This window comes from Malurus melanocephalus, unplaced genomic scaffold, assembly GCF_030028575.1.
Source record: "Malurus melanocephalus ecotype Western Australia unplaced genomic scaffold, MMel_1.1 scaffold_362, whole genome shotgun sequence".
In the NCBI taxonomy this organism is placed as follows: domain Eukaryota; kingdom Metazoa; phylum Chordata; class Aves; order Passeriformes; family Maluridae; genus Malurus; species Malurus melanocephalus.
Genome location: NW_026623594.1, coordinates 342660 through 355911, shown reverse-complemented (window position 1 = coordinate 355911; position 13252 = coordinate 342660). Strand labels below are relative to the sequence as shown.

The following is a 13252-nucleotide window of genomic DNA, read 5'->3' as shown; positions in this document are numbered from 1 at the left end:
GGGGTGTGTGGGGGTGTATGGGGGTGCGTGGGGGTGTTGTGGGAGATGCGGTGTGTGTGCTGGGCTGGAGGTGGATGCATGCATGGGGGTGTTCTTGCATGGAGGGTATGTCTGGGATGTGTGCAAGTGGTGCGAGTGTGCACACATGGACACGTGTGTGTGTGTGTGTGTGTGTGTGTGTGTGTGTGTGTGTGTGTGTGTGCAGGTGCTTGAACATGGATAGGAGCTGCAGGTGGGGGGATGAGGGGTGTTGGGTGCACTCCTCCATCTGTGTGTGTCTACATCAGCATGTGGGGTGTCCCTGGATGCAGGAACTCTGGCGGGATCCAATGTTTGGATTCTCCASAGGAGAGACAGGCCTCAGCCTCTACCCCGCTGTGTGGGTGCTCACGGGCCCCTTTTCCCTGTCCGCTGGCTCATGGGGACTCTTCCCTCCCTTCTGGGCACATGGGGCACAGTCACGGGACAACGACAGGCAGGGGGGAAGGGGGGCTGTGGCAGGCAGGAGCAGCCAGAGGGGCAGTGCCAGCTCCTCCTACCAGTGGGGCAGACAGCAGCCTGGTGCCTTTCCGCCCCGCCAGCCTCATCCTGCCCTGCCCGGGGCCAGAGGCTTTCTGCATCTCACAGAAACCAGATTCTCCGCGGAGATAAAATCCTGTCGCCTTTGTTTTGGGGAGAAAAGACAACATCAGCTCCCGGCCAAACAACAGAGTCGTTAAGCAAAGGCATCTCCGGGCAGGGGCTGGGAGCCACATCCCGGAGCTGGAATGAGGAACGAGCTGGTGTCCYGGCCCCTGCGGCGCTGTCTGCCCCGGGGCTCAGCATTCCTCCCCGGACCAGAACCATATTCATCAGGACTCAGCATTCCCCCAAGGATTCAGCATCTTACCCTGCCACCGTCCTCCCCCAGCCCAGAGCAGAGCCACCTTCTCTAGGGCTCAGCATTTCCGCGGGGACCACAGCATCTCCTCCAGGACTACAGCATCSTTCCAGAACCACAGTACTCCCCGATAGGGACCACAGCATCCCATGAAGGACCAGTAGTCTGTGAAGCTTCTCAGCCCCACCAACATCCCACATGGACCCACAGACACATTCCAGAAACATGCAGGGAGAAGCTGCAGCCCTGGAGTGGGCARGTTCTGGTGGGGCAGCAGGTACGARGCTCCAGAATTTGGGCAGGCAGGATGCCCGTGGGCACGGCTGGGCAGGGAGCAGTGCCAGGGCCCAGGGACTGGGAGCAGGCGGGTGAGGAGGGGGCTGTGGTGGTGGGGGTGTGTGGGAACGCTGCCTCAGGAAACCAACAGGATTTACTGGGCTACACGCTAAATCCCCCTCACAAAAGGGGCCTGTTCGTGCGGACAGGATGCTGGTGGCTCAGCCACACTTGTTTGGCCAGCAGAGCCTGGCGGATTAAGGACAATTGGTTCAGCCCTGACAGAAAATACCAGGAATGTTAAACAATAAAAACTGCCTCCAGTTGTCGTGGGGCTGTGGGATGCCTCGGGCTGCCTCTCTGCCCAGCCATGGCCCCAGCTGCCCTGTGCCTGGCGGTGCTGGCTCTGGCACAGCCCATGCCCCCACTGCTGCAGCTCTGGGGGGTTCACTGGGGGATGCAGTGGTGCATGGGATAGGCAGGTGGGCACAGTGCTGGGCACTGCCAGGACACTGAAAGCATCCCTGGGCTGCACTGGTGTGGGTTATGTGGGCTGTGGGTARCAGGCACTGCCTGCACCTGCAGCAAGCCTTTCAAGTGTGCAGGGATGGAGTGAGGCTGTGGCAGGGGATGGCAGGTCCCTATCATAATGTCCCGTTATGCCCACCCCCATGGTATCAAGGATTAGCAAACCCACCTATGCCTCACCCTGTGAAATTGGCTGTGGCCCCATTTTCCAGGGAAAGCGCAGTGCAGGGTGAACAAGAAGTACCTGCCCCCTGTGCTGCCCCCAGTCTGATGTGAGGTGGGGGCAAGCTGAGCACAGCCCCTGTCCGTGTCCAGTCCCAGTCCCGGTTGGGATCTGGGCAGCCCCTGTGGGCAGCTTGGGCAATTTGCCCTTCAGCGTGTGAATGCCCCATTCAGGGCTGTGCAAAATGCATTGGTTCTGGCACATTAGCGGACAGCTGGGATCCTTCCCGGGCAGGCAGGCTGCCGGSACAGGCAGGTTTCACACCTGCCAGTGGGCTGTCTGCCTCTGCCCGCCCTGCTGGAATGGGGGGCTCATCCCAACAGAGGGGGAGCTGGGCTGGGGATGGARGCTGCGAGCATGCCGGTGGAGTGGGATCCCCCCAGCAGCCCTGTGAGGGGCTGTGACAAGGAGGGGACATCGGGATGCTTCTGAAAGCTTTGAGCTCCCCAGCACACACAATCCACAACGGGCACAGCACCCATGGATAAGTCCCAAGATCTGTGTCTCTTGAGATCCCAGACCCCAGCACCATCACAGCAGCAACCAGGATTGAGGGACTCCCATTCCAGCTGCCCTGGGCCCAGGTCCTGCCCCACAGYACCTGCCAGCCCCCATCCCCTTGGGTTGTTTTGGGGCAGGCTGTGCCACAGAGCCAGCTTCCATGCTGGAAGAGGCAGCTTCCAGGCGGGGGGCTGCGAGTGCAGCTGGGAGCTGAAGGAGGAAACCAGATCCTGGGGCTAACGGCCGGCAAAGCCTGGCCCTAGATGAAACCCTAGACCCAGGGAGCGGGCTGGCAGGAGGGGGTGAGACAGCTGCAGCCCTCCCTGCCCACGCTGCCGTCATTGCCGGGCACCACAGGGCAAGGGGGGGGGGTGCAAAAGAGGCACCAGAGAGCAGGGACAGGGGCTGGACACCCCCAACTTGTGCTGTCAGRGGGTTTGGGGAGACAGTGCAGAGCCTGTAGCTCACTTTTATCTGGAGTGCTGGGCTGGCCTGAGCRGGAGGGTGCGGGGGGTCCCCAGTGCGTGGGGCTGGGCCCCAGAGCAYTTTCCCAGCCTGGGAGCCCACGGCAGTTGGGGGATCGGTTTCAGGGAGATGTTGGTAGCGCAGTTCACGGTGGCTTAGTGCAGCAGTGGCTAATGGGGAACAGATGCGAGGGYGCTTTGTGCTGGAGCGGGTCTGGAGGCACGGGAGTGGGGACATCGCTTCCTRCACCTGTGGCACTGCCTCTGTGTCCCCCAGGAGTGATTGCAGGCCCCTGTGCTGGCTGGGGTGAGGGAGCAGTGAGGAAGCAACCCCTGACCTGCCTTCCAAGCTTAGGTGAGCCTTTTGTGCCCCAGGAACAGCCCAGAAACTACACTGGGGTGTATTAAAAAAAATAATTTATCAGGTTGCTATTTCAYGTACATAAATATTCATCTCTGTGGCTATGTACAGAACGCAGCAGGAGCCTGGCAGCAGCAGGACTCCTGACCACAGACATTTCCACTGAAGCACTGGCCAAAGCCCATCTCCCTGGGCATCCCAGGCAGTGCCTGCCTGCAGAGGCTCTAGCTCCTGCTGCCCCACAATTCCAGGCAGATCTCAGCCAGGGCTGATGGCTCTGTGCCCAAAAGGAGCCTGGAGAGGGGGACACCCTGCTCCCGTGCTGTGGCTCAGGGCCCTGCCAACCCAATGCTCAGCCCAGACAAAGCAGGGACGCTGCAGGAACCCAGACCCGCTCCGAATTCAGCACATGGCCTCAGCATCACCCTTGCCTGTCCACCCCTAAGTCCTCAYGCTGGGGTAGGAGAAGAGGCGGGGAGCCAGCGGCAGCGGGTCGTGGGTGAACACCGAGTCGTCTGAGGAGCAGGAGCTGGCGGTGTCCTCGCAGGAGGGCGAGTACTGCTCGAAGGGCATGGACAGGTCCAGGTACTGCAAGGAGGGATGGTGCCATCAGCACCAGCGCTGTCAGCACCCACACTGCCCACCCCTCACCCACCAGACTCCCCAGCTCTCACCTCCTCCGAAACGGCCGCCAGGATCTTGTCCAGCCCCTCCACGAGCTGCTTGAAGGTGGGGCGCTGCGAGGGCACAGCGTGCCAGCACTCCCTCATCAGCATGTACCTGGGGACGAGGGGCTGTTAGCGGGGTCTCACCGTGCCCCCTGCCCACCCTGCTGGCCAGCACTCACAGCTCATGGGTGCAGTTGGAAGGCCGGTCCATGCGGTGCCCCTCCTTCAGCAGCTTGAACAGCTCCTCCACAGGGATGCCAGGGTATGGGGAGCCTCCCAGAGTGAAGATYTCCCACATCAGGATCCCAAAGGACCACCTAGTGATTGTGCATGGAAGAGTGGGGTGAACCACATCGTAGGGCTGTCCCCCAGCTTGGCTCACTGCACTCTGCAGTGCTGTGGGAACAGSGATGGGAGAGGGTGGATCACCCCTACTGTGCCCACAGAGTATCACAGGGACCCTCCAGTACATGCACAACMCCATGGCACTGCCTTGTCCCACACCAACAGCATCCTCATCCCACACCCAGCAGACCCTMATTCCCCTCAGGACTCACACATCACTCTGGTGGGTGTAGACACGGTCAAACAGGGCCTCAGGTGCCATCCACTTCACTGGCAGGCGACCCTATGAGAGCAAACCCCTGCTYAGCTCAGCCCTGGCTGGGGATCCCTGTGCCCCTCTCCCAGGAGCCCCACTCACRTTGCTGGTTTTCTTGTAGTAGTCGATGTCGTGGACGTCCCTGGCCAAGCCAAAGTCAGCGATCTTCATCACRCTCTCTGCTGTCACCAGCACRTTGCGGGCAGCCAGGTCACGGTGGATGCACTGCCGGGGAAGAGCATCGCCCACAGGGGTGTGACTCAGTGACTCCAGCTCCACATGTCCCCGTCAAACACCCAAAACTGCTGTTTCCTTCCCACACATCCATCCCCTCGTTGGCCTGGCTGCAGCGGTGGGCACAGTGCGGGGCCACACACACTTCCCCAGGGGGTGGGTCAGGCTCGGAGTCCCATGTTTTTGGGGWGCTACTGCCTTGAGCTTTGTTGGATGGGGCTGGGAGGTTCTGGACAGCCTGTGGGAACGAGCTAGGCTCCCTTTCCAAGGGGACAGTGGRTTCMCCAGGGACACACAGCTCCTCTGTCACYGCCATGCTCTCCCCAGCTGTGCCCAGCACAGGCAGCCCACGCAGGCCATGCCAGCCCTACCCGTTTGGACTCCAGGTACTCCATGCCACGGGCCACCTGGTAGACACAGGAGACCAGATCCTTGAAGGAAAGCTGCTCCTCGGGCATTGCAATGACATCAAAAGCGTAGTCAGGCGTCGGGGGGCGGCGGGCACGGAGGTACTCGCGCAGGTTGCCCTTGGCAGCAAACTCCACAATCACGTACAATGGCCCTGGGAAGGGTGGCCACTTGCTCAGCTCCTGCCTGCCTTGTCCCTTCCCAGTTACCCAATGACCCCAGCAGTCCCCATACCCATCCTGCCCGTGCCCTGCCCAAACCCTGCCTGCAGAGCCCCCTCACCATCCTGTGTGCAGACTCCCAGGAGGTTGATAATGTTCTTGTGTTTATCCATGAGCTTCATCATCTCCATCTCGGATATGAGRTCAGCCAGATCCTTGTCAGTGGCATTGTCTGGGGAAGGAGAGCCATGTCACGGTGCCAGCTGGGCAGCACTGCTGCCTGGCCCTGATGCCACCTCTGTTCCTGGGACACTGCCACAGGAGCTGTTACCTTTCAGCATTTTGACAGCCACGGTGACAGCTCTGTCCGGCCGGTCTCTGTCAATGCCATAAGCCTCTGCCCGCACCACCTGGCCAAAGCAGCCTTCCCCCAGGGGCTTCCCCAGCACCAGCCTGGCAGGGACAAACAGAACTGTCAGGGATCACAGGGATGGCCTCATTTCCTGCCACTGCACGGCCAAACCCCAAGGGACAGAGGAGGTGTGGCTGCTCCTCTCCATGCCAGCTGAATCCCAGTGCCCTGGGGTGGTGCTGAGGAGTCTGATGGTGGACAGAGAGCTCCTCATCCACCACATGTCCGCTCCAGCCCCTGCCCCTGTACCCTGCATGGCACCGTACTTKTCTCGGGGAAACTCCCACTTGGCATCAAGAGGCAGGTCCAGCTCCATGACACCAGCCAGCATCGGGGCACAGCTGGAGGAGAGACGGGTGACACGCATCAGGGATGTGCTGGACTTCCCRGAGGAGCTGGAATCCAGGGAAAACTGTGGAGAGAGACACAGGACCTCAGCCATGATATCCTACGCTCCAGGGCCAAACAAAGACCYAACAGTAAAGCAAAGAGAGCCTCACTTGGAGATGCAGGAGGCAGTGGGGAGGGCAGCCCCAACATTAGCAGCAGAATAAGGTGTGATGRACACAAGTGGCACTCATGGAGCCCTTTGGTCACCAAGGTCACCCTGTGTTACCAGGGCTCCAGTTTGGCACCCACCTGCCGGATGAGTGGGAATTTGGAGAGCTTGTGGACTGCCATAGGCTCCAGGTGCTGCTTGCTCGACTGAGTCTGCATCCGGCACAGCACCACGATGATGATGGCCATGGCCACGGCCAGTGAGCCCGAGGTGTAGATGATGATGTCCGTGTACTTGGTCTCAGGGACCTCAGCTTCCCGCACCAGCTCCTCTTCTAGAGGGAGTGAATGGTTGGCCTGAGGCATGGCCTCTGTGTGCTGGGGGTCCCAGAGCCCACAGTGGCACCCCAGCCCTACCTGGCAGGACAGTGAGCCAGGCAGACTGGTAGGAGAGGCCGATAGAGTTCCCTGCCAGGCAGGTGTACTCGCCAGCATCCTCCATGGACACATTGCGCAGGTACAGCACCTCCACCTCGGAGCTGTTGATGTCTGCAGTCTGTCAGAGAGAGGGATGGATGGTCAGTATTCYTCTTCCTCGGGGGGCTCTGTGCATCCCCATCACCACTTTAGGGTGGGTATTTGGGACCTGGGTGCTTCCACCYTTGTTACCTTCAGCACTTGCACATAGGGGACCCCATCGGGACCATAGTTGCTGCCATTCACTTCAATGTGCTTCAGCCACTGGATGTGGGGCTGGGCATCACTGTAGACCTTGCAGAAGAACTCCACATCRCTGCCCACCAGGGCTGTGGTGTTGGCAGGCAGCCCAGCCTGCAAGATGGGCCTGTGCGGGGACCTCTCTGCACACAGGGAGCAGAGCGATGTCACTGATGGTGGCCAAGAGCAGGGGCTCCTTTCTCCCTCCTTCCCCACCCACCGTGAAGCCATGGAGAGCCCTCCCCCAGCCCTGCAACAGTCCAGTGCAACCTGAGCCTGGTCTCCATCCCAGTCCCTAGGGTGCAAGGGACATGCGGGCTGCATCAGTGGACAGGCCATGAATAGAGGCTCCTCCACCCCTTCCCCTGACCCTGCCAGGCATGGGGGAGCCCAGGTCAGCACCACGCTGAGGAATCCTCACCCAGCACGTCCAGGAGGTAGCTGTAGCGGATGCTGCCAAACCTGTTTTCCACCAGGCAAGTGTAGTTGCCGCGGTCAGAGGGCACCACGCTCTCCATCACCAGGCTCCAGTGCTGGTGCCGGAGCTGCAGAAGGGGAGGCAGGGCAGCGAGGTGAGATGGGGGAGATGGGTGCTGGGAGGGGAGCTGCGSTGGGGGGAGCTGGCCCATACCCGGATGCCCCCAATGCGGTGCTCCCCTCGGAACTCGCGCCCGTTCTTGAACCAGCGGATGCTGGGGCTGGGGCTGCCTGAGGCCGGGCAGCGGAACTTCACCGTGTTCCCCGCAGGGACTGCGTACAGCTTCTTGTCCATTCGGTGTGGGTGAGTCCAGTAAGGAGCTGGGGACATGCAGGATGTACAGTGGGAGGGGGCCAAGGGACAGCGTGGGGGCTCTTGCCACCTGCCTGTGCTGGGAGCAGGAGGTAGCAGTGCCCCATGGCCCTGGTTCTGCCCCAGCTGCCCTCTCCTGCAGTGCCCTGCTGTGGCACTGACCTCTGTGCACATAGACTGACTCCTCATTTCGGTCTCCGTGGGGACTGTCCCCATCACTATCTTCATCATCATCACCTGAYGCCAGGGAGTCTGCAAAAGGAAATGGGTTGAGAGGGACATCCCTGCCTGCAGGGTGGGGTGAGCAGTGGCTGCCTCACTGCCCAGAAGGTAGATGGGTGCTGCCGGGGCTCCTACCCACGACAGAGATGGTGAAGTTGCGCAGGACCTCCCCAGTCCCCCGTGCCCGGCACACGTAGAGCCCTGAGTCCTCATAGGCAACCTCTGAGATCTCCAGCAGGCTCTGCCGGAGACGGATGCGAGCCCCCGAGACGAGKGGTCGGGACTCCTTGTACCAGACCACACTGGCACCACTCTGGTTGACATCACAGTACAGCTTCAATGCGTTGCCTGGGTCCAGCAGGAGATGTTCCTCTTCTGACTCCAGCAACGGGCTCTCAAATAGCTCTGGAGAGATGTGGTGAGCACCCAGCCCCGTGCTCACCCCTCCCTGACAGCGGGACCCCACCATGTGCCCATCCTAGTGTGGAGAGCAAGTGCTGTGACTGGCTCTGCCACCACAGAGGCAGGTAAAGGCTGGACTCTGCCCTGAGGCACACGGACATGGTTTCCCCAGTGGCATGTCCCTGTTCAAGGCCACACATGCCACCRTTCTTCCACCACTCCCAGTGGTGCAGGGTGCTCCAGCCTCTTCTGCCTTACGGAAGGAGGGCACCAACCCCACCCCAGACATCCATCGTCAGACCTCAACATGCCACAAGCACGGCTGGGACCGTCACCTGGTTGCCCCCGGTGATGCCCGTGGAGCCGATGGCCAGCAGCAGAGTGTGCACGTGGAGGGCAGAAACAACCTGGCTGCAGGACAGCAATATCACCGCAGCTCGACTGCCCACGTGCGGGAGCCTGGAGGGCACGAGTGTGTCTCCAGCCCAGTGCATGGCCAGCACAGGAGCGATGTGCGATAGCTGGTGTCTGGTCCCCTGGGACACATCCTTCTCCTGCACCCACTTTCCCGAGGTACAGACTGCCCGCACCTCGCCAGGAGCCACACACAGCGGCCACAGCCCAGAGCGGTCTCGCCCTCCCCGCTCTGCCACGTGTGTCCACCCAGCGAGCCGAGCCCCCGCAGCACAGGGACAGCCTGGCTGGAGCCACCCTGTCCTGTCGCTGATGGAAATGCTGGTCCCCGTGCCATGTTCTCAGCTCCCGCCAGCCCTGCCTTGCAGACAGAACGGTGGGGCTGCGTGCCCAGGGCAAGCACCCGCATCCCAGCCCGGGGATCGCCGCCCAGCTGGGATGCGAAAGCACGACCCCATTCCTGCTGCCCCCCGGCTCCGCTTAGCTCCCCGCAGCCGTACCTGGTTCCATCGCCCTGCCCCGTGCAGCCGCCGCCAGCAGCAGCCCCGCCACGACCTGCAGGAGGGGCCGCATCTTCCAGGCCACCCCGGGCACGGGGGACCCCACCCTGCGGGACAGGCAGGGTTGGGTGAGCGGATCCGGGCGGGCAGCCCCCTCCCCTCCCGAGGCACCGGAGGGCAGCGGTGCGAGGTCCCCGGGGCACCGCGAGGGTGGGTGCGCCCTGAGTGGAGGCAGAGCAGAGGGCAGAATGCCTTCCCCCTTGTGAGAGGACACGGAAAGTGGGAAACACCCCGCTTGGGTGCCGGGAACCCGACCTCTCCAGCCAGCGGCAGCCGGGTCAGGGCTCTGGGGAAGGTTAACCGGGGCGGGGGACCGCGGGGGATCCCAGGGAGGGGGAGAGTGCCCGGGGTGTGGGGGGGGCGAATAGTCCCGGGGGTGAGGGTCGCGGACGGCGTGGTTACCGGAGGTGACGGGCTCCCGCGGCGGAGCCGCCTGCGCTGCGCGGGCCGGGGCAAAGTCCGGGGGCAGCGGGCTTAGCGCCGCCGCACCCCGCACCGTGGCCCCATGGCGGCAGGGCCGGGGACGGCTCCCACTCCGGCTCCGGCTCTGGGCTCGGGACGGCTCCGGCTGCGGGCAAGGCTGGGGCTCGCTCCGCGCTGGCTCCGGCCCCACTCTGCCGCCGCCGCGGGGGCGCGGGCACTTTGTAGGGACGCGCTCGGGTTACAGCGGCCCCGCCCGGAGCGCTGGGGAGGCGGGAGGGGAGGACGGGGACCGGCCCCGCTCCGCCGGCAGCTCTGCAAACCGACCCGCCGCCKAGTTGGACGGGGCAGGTGGGGGATCGCACCGGCCCCCCCAGCAGTGAGAAGCGGCCCCCGGGCCCCCTCCGTCCTGGCCCCCCCACCGCAGCCTCCCCTCGCGGGTGGGGAATGCAGGGGGCTGCGAAACACCCGGCGCTGCTCCCCTGTGCCGCCCCCCAGGCAGACCCCACGCGTSAGGAGCAGCAGATGGGACAGGCTGCAAGGCCACTCCTGTTTCACCCCAATTGCTGGAGWGGGAGCACTCAAGCCCCAAGCAGGTGACATGGCTCAGGCTGGGTGCTAAGCGTTGCTGGGTGCCCAGCAGCCCGCATGCTAATTGTGCCATAATTAGTTGTAGTGTTATCGCTGTCGGTGCCATAAAGTGGCTGTGACCCTCATTAGGAGCCCATAACCGAGTGTCATAAAACACAGCTAAGCTGCGAGCCAGCGTTGGAGCGGCCTAATCTGCTCCATAAACACTTCGCCCTCACCTTACCKATGCTGCTGCCTGGGTTGGGGCAGWCAGACCCCACCMTGCCCTGGCCTTGCTGCCCGTTGKCCCTCACAGGAYCCCTTGGCACTSGGGGAAGCCTGGCCTCAGATGCTCTGAGCTGGTGTGATCCTAAGGAACACCTTCCCCTGCGCATCCTGCTGCCGTCAGGAGGGGACAGTGTCCCCAGCACATGGCCAGGGTCTGGCCCTAAAGCTGCTCCCCCTTTGCTGCATTGCTCTCTGCTTAGCGACCTTTCTGCTTCCCAGCAAGACCTTCCAGGGCTGTGTTGAACCCCACAAACTGCCTTGCCCTTGCGTGGTGTTGATCTTGAGGCTGTGTGAGTGGGGTAACTGTCACTGTCACCCATCATTCCRTAGGGCCACACTGTGAGTCCTGGGCACAGCTTTGTCCATGCTGCTCCAATGTGCCAAACCAGCAACTTCCAGCATGACACGGTTTCACTGTGAAATCTGGTTGGTACTACAATCTCCCATAGTGCCACCCACCCYGTGTTGCTCCCCACCTGGAGTGCTGGTGTCCCCTTGGGGTGCAGGGGTGCACAGAGCAGTCCCGGGGGCCAGCAGCCCCCAGCAGCTGTTCATTCCTGCTGACGCGTGAAGCGGATGAGAACATCAATTTCACGGAGCAGCGGCCGCCCCTGCAGAGTTCACAGCGTGCCGGAAGCACAGAAAAATGTTGGGTTCAGCTCAATTCGAACCAAAACCAAATTAAAACCAGAGAGAAAGGGATGTTCCCAGTACTGGGAACACCAGGGGAGAGCAGAGACTCTGGGGAGCCTGTGGGAGCCATGGCCTGGGATGAACACGGAAAGATTCCCCGTATCCCAGGCTTCTTCAATGCAGGGTGGAAGAACAGCAAGCAGACTAATCAGGCACCTCACCCATGTCACACCAAACATCCCCATTGGGCCAGGGCAATGCCAGGCACAGGCTGGGGTTTGATGGGGCTGTGCTGCAAGTGGCTAGGAACTGGTCACCTCCCTGCCGTGGGGCAGTGCTGGGCCAGGGCTGGGCTGCCTGGCTTGATTTATAACAGCAACTGATGGCAAACAAAAAGCCCTTCACAGCAGCCCAACCCCACCGCCTGCCACCCGCTGCCGGCAGCACCACAACAGCCTCTGCCACGCCAGCAGTTCAACAAGGGGGGGATTGTGCCAGCACAGCACTCTGCACRGTGGGTGCATCCCTGCCCCAGCACCCTCCTCTGGTGCCCCTGTCTACCCCCCGGGCTCATGGGCTGCTCGCATCACAATGGCACCACAAAGGATGTGAGACCCCTCACATCACCACCCCTGATGTGAGCTGAGACACAGTGGGGTGCCCAGAGAATGATGTGTGTTCCCAGAACTCCRCAGATGGGGCAGAGAGACCTGCTCTTGCCCCATGTCCAGCTGGGAGAGAAAACCTCCTGGCCAAACCATGGGCCTTGCTTACACGTGTGGGGCCCCCCAGCACGCACTAGGGGCTGGGCGCCGGCATGCTGGGGCTCCATCCTCCCGCCCCTGCCCCTTCCTTCAGGCAGTAAATCATCCCCACTCCCCTCATGAAAGGCCCATGTATGTGCTGCCGGTACAGGGAGCCTGCCTGGTGCCAACAATATTGCTCTTGGAAGGCAGCCGGAGCTGCGGGAACACAGCCGCCCCTTGTGCCTGGCCCCAGCACTCACCGCCACTCCCGCTGCGGTGGCACCTGTGGCCAGCCAGAGCCCGTGCGGCACGGTGGCTCCTGGGGGGGCTGGAGCCTGGGGGCCTCTTTCCTCCTGGAAGTTTCTCTTGGCCTCCCCTGAACGGCTCTTGTTTGGGGCACGGAAGCCCCAGCTCACTGCATCCCRTACGTGCATGGGATCTGAAGCTGAGCAGGCTCATGCCGTGTGCTGGGGTGATGTGAACCTTCTGGCAGTGAGGGCACAGGTCAGCTCTGGAGCAGAGAGGTGAGCCCCAGCACAGGAGCTTCCACTCCCACTGGCCTCGACATKGTAGTTTCCAGCCCCAGCTACAACCTGCTGCACTCGCATCACTGGGGACCCAYAGAAGCAGGAGGGGCCAAGCTGGAGGGGCAGGCAGCTGCCCCGGATTGGGCAGGATGCTCTGGAGGAGCTGGGTCCTGTCCTGGAGGCAAGCAGCCAGGTTTGGGGCAGTGTGTCCCACCAGGCCCATCCTTATCTCCGGTTGGGAGGGACTGATGGAGCAACCCAGCTCAGTTAAGGTTTAACCAGGCAGGACTTGGCAAACATAAACCTGCTGCTCCCTCTGGGGAGCCAAGAATGTGGGGCCCAGTGCAGGGGCTGTAAGACAGGGACACCAGGGGCACAGGCTTCACCAAGCCCCCAGCATGGCACAGGAGTGTCCAGAGATTGGAGCAGTGAAGGCCGAGTGGGGAACATACAAGTTGAGGGTGATCTGGCAGCAGAGTGGGCAGGGTCATGCCTTGTCCCTGCTGTATCCCTGCCACCTCTTTCCACCCAGCGGTGTGGGGGAGCACTGTAGCTACAGCTGGCCCAAGGAATGGGGTGCAAAGGGCCAGAACGTATGCTGCTCCACTGGGGACATGCAACATACCATGTGCTGGGTCAGGCACYGCAGTGCCCATCCATGGGTCAAGCAAGCAGGAGCTTTGCCCACAAGCCCTGTCCCTTGCACAGCATTGGGGGATTATCCTGGTAAAGCAGCMGCCATGGCAAG

General features: G+C 62.2%; 1 protein-coding gene across 3 annotated transcripts; it reads right to left on the bottom strand.

The window, feature by feature from the left end:
• Nucleotides 1–3272: 3272 nt before the first annotated feature.
• Nucleotides 3273–10061, bottom strand: FGFR4 (fibroblast growth factor receptor 4). 3 transcript variants are annotated; one of them, XM_057378517.1, is made up of 18 exons: nucleotides 9723–10061; nucleotides 9261–9367; nucleotides 8080–8349; nucleotides 7885–7974; nucleotides 7564–7730; nucleotides 7354–7477; nucleotides 6885–7075; nucleotides 6633–6771; nucleotides 6357–6547; nucleotides 5984–6129; nucleotides 5637–5758; nucleotides 5427–5537; nucleotides 5108–5298; nucleotides 4605–4727; nucleotides 4459–4529; nucleotides 4081–4218; nucleotides 3908–4013; nucleotides 3273–3821 (listed from the first exon to the last, which is right to left on the bottom strand). In XM_057378517.1, the coding sequence occupies exons 2-18, from the start codon at nucleotides 9331–9333 to the stop codon at nucleotides 3675–3677; spliced, it is 2400 nt and encodes a 799-aa protein (XP_057234500.1). In that variant the 5' UTR covers nucleotides 9334–9367; nucleotides 9723–10061; the 3' UTR covers nucleotides 3273–3674. The 3 variants fall into 3 exon arrangements, with proteins under 3 accessions (XP_057234500.1, XP_057234499.1, XP_057234501.1); XM_057378516.1 differs by having other exon boundaries at nucleotides 6357–6550; nucleotides 9723–9965; XM_057378518.1 differs by lacking the exon at nucleotides 8080–8349 and having other exon boundaries at nucleotides 6357–6550; nucleotides 9723–9963.
• Nucleotides 10062–13252: the final 3191 nt, after the last annotated feature.